Source organism: Diachasma alloeum, unplaced genomic scaffold (genome assembly GCF_001412515.2).
Source record: "Diachasma alloeum isolate Michigan unplaced genomic scaffold, Dall2.0 Dall_scaffold_00185, whole genome shotgun sequence".
Lineage (NCBI taxonomy): Eukaryota > Metazoa > Arthropoda > Insecta > Hymenoptera > Braconidae > Diachasma > Diachasma alloeum.
Window position 1 is genome coordinate 1,691,043 of NW_021680351.1, and position 1,768 is coordinate 1,692,810.

A 1,768-nucleotide genomic window follows, 5' to 3' on the forward strand; every position below is an offset into this window, starting at 1 on the left:
GGGGGGGGTTGAGAATCACCCAAGGGTGACGGAAGCACGTATCAAGTCCCACCTCACATCGATACTGGTGCCTCTCGAAATCGATCAAAATTCCATTTTCCATTCTGGAATTCATTTGATTCTAGTGTGAAATATCTGAACTTGCTTTTTATTCTGTCCAGCCACTCTCAAACCTCCATTTCTCTCAATTTTTTTTTTCAACAATATTTTTTTTTCTCCTCCTTTCTGTTCTTTTTGCATCAATAATGCTATCCCCGGCAATCGGATTTCAGGATTTATTCTTTATAAGAGTTTTAGTGCCTCGTGCAATTGGCAGTTAAGGGGGGGAATTCAATTTCAGGTGGAAATTGGGTCAATGAATGGGGATCGAGATGTTTGGGACATTTCAGGGGGATAATTCGGGGATAATTGTAGGTTTTTAATTAATTATTTTTTGTTGGATTTTTATGCGACGTTACAGGGAAAACGACGACCCATTTTGCCGCAGTATTTTTTCAAATATTCGTGGTTTATAAATGGATTATTAATAATTATTTTTAGTAAACATATTACCAATTATTTTATTATTGCTGTTTATTTTTTATTGTTCATTATTGATAATTTTTTTTTTTGATATTCGGTGTTTATAAATAAATAATTGAAGTTGTTTAAACTTTCGGAAAATTCTAAATGTGAATAAATTTGTGAAAATAATAAATATTGTTTTCATGTTTTTATAAAAAAACTCATTTTGTACTATTTTATGTTCCAGGCTTCACCTGACGGCATTGAAAAATCGAAGAGAAGTCCCAGGAGTAGTCATGTCAGCTCAAAAAGTAACAGCACTACTAGCTACCCTCCTCCAGCTGTGTCTGAGTAAGTCGTGAATATGTAATGGAATTCTGCAGTGGACTAGTAAAACCTGATAGATCAATCTCACTTTTGTGCAAATTTTTTATGAACATCTCAAAGATTTATTAGAGATGGCAATTTTATTTTTAGAATTGTTTATATCTCCTAAAATTCTTAGCAACAAAACATCTTAACGAAAGATTTCGTCATCGTTGTACTGGATTCCGAAATATTTATGAAAAAACATTGATCCAGTACTGAAGAAGCAAAAAGAGCAGAATAAATCCCATTTTTTTAAAAAAGGAAAAGAAAACTAAATGTCACTCTATCAATTTTTCAAAAATATCTAAGAATCTAAAGGAGATGCTAAAATTTTTGTTAATACATATTTTCTAGCTCTTGAAATTCTCCAAAATAAATGTCTTGGTAAAAATTTCACAATCTCCACTATATTCCGAGATATTTATAACCAAAAATATCTGAAACTGAAAAACCCCAAAAAATAAAATCCACGAATTTTTCTGAAATAATATTTTCCGCATAATTTCAAAACTTGTTTCAGAACCTTGAAATTTCCATGAAAAAAATCTTTCCAACTCTGAATAGTCTATTAAAAAAATTACCTCCTCAATTTCGCGAAACATTAAAAAAACTCTTTTCCAGCTAAAAAACCTCCTGAATTTTTCATTAAACAACCCCAAATAATAAATCCCCTTGCAACTAACGAATCCCCCTCCCTAAAATTAAACTGATAACTCCCTTATCCGTCGGACGAAATAATCCATAATTGAACTAACGTGTCAGATAATTCCGTATACGAAATTGCTTTTTAACGGCACCTATCACTCCAAACAACAGAATTTACCTCTCGGTGATTCATTGTAGCATGCATCCACGAAAGTGGTGCACATACACTTACTCCCCCCCCCCCCCCCCC

At 32.9% G+C, this 1,768-nt stretch overlaps 1 protein-coding gene across 1 annotated transcript in view; it reads left to right on the forward strand.

Moving 5' to 3' along the window:
* The first annotated feature begins 800 nt into the window (after positions 1–800).
* LOC107048165 (lachesin) overlaps positions 801–1,768 on the forward strand; it is a 20,940-nt gene continuing 19,972 nt past the window's right edge. Inside the window, exon 1 of the mRNA XM_015271213.1 lies at positions 801–855. Within this exon, the coding sequence (XP_015126699.1) occupies positions 801–855 (55 nt within the window). The remainder of the gene's footprint in view (positions 856–1,768) is intronic.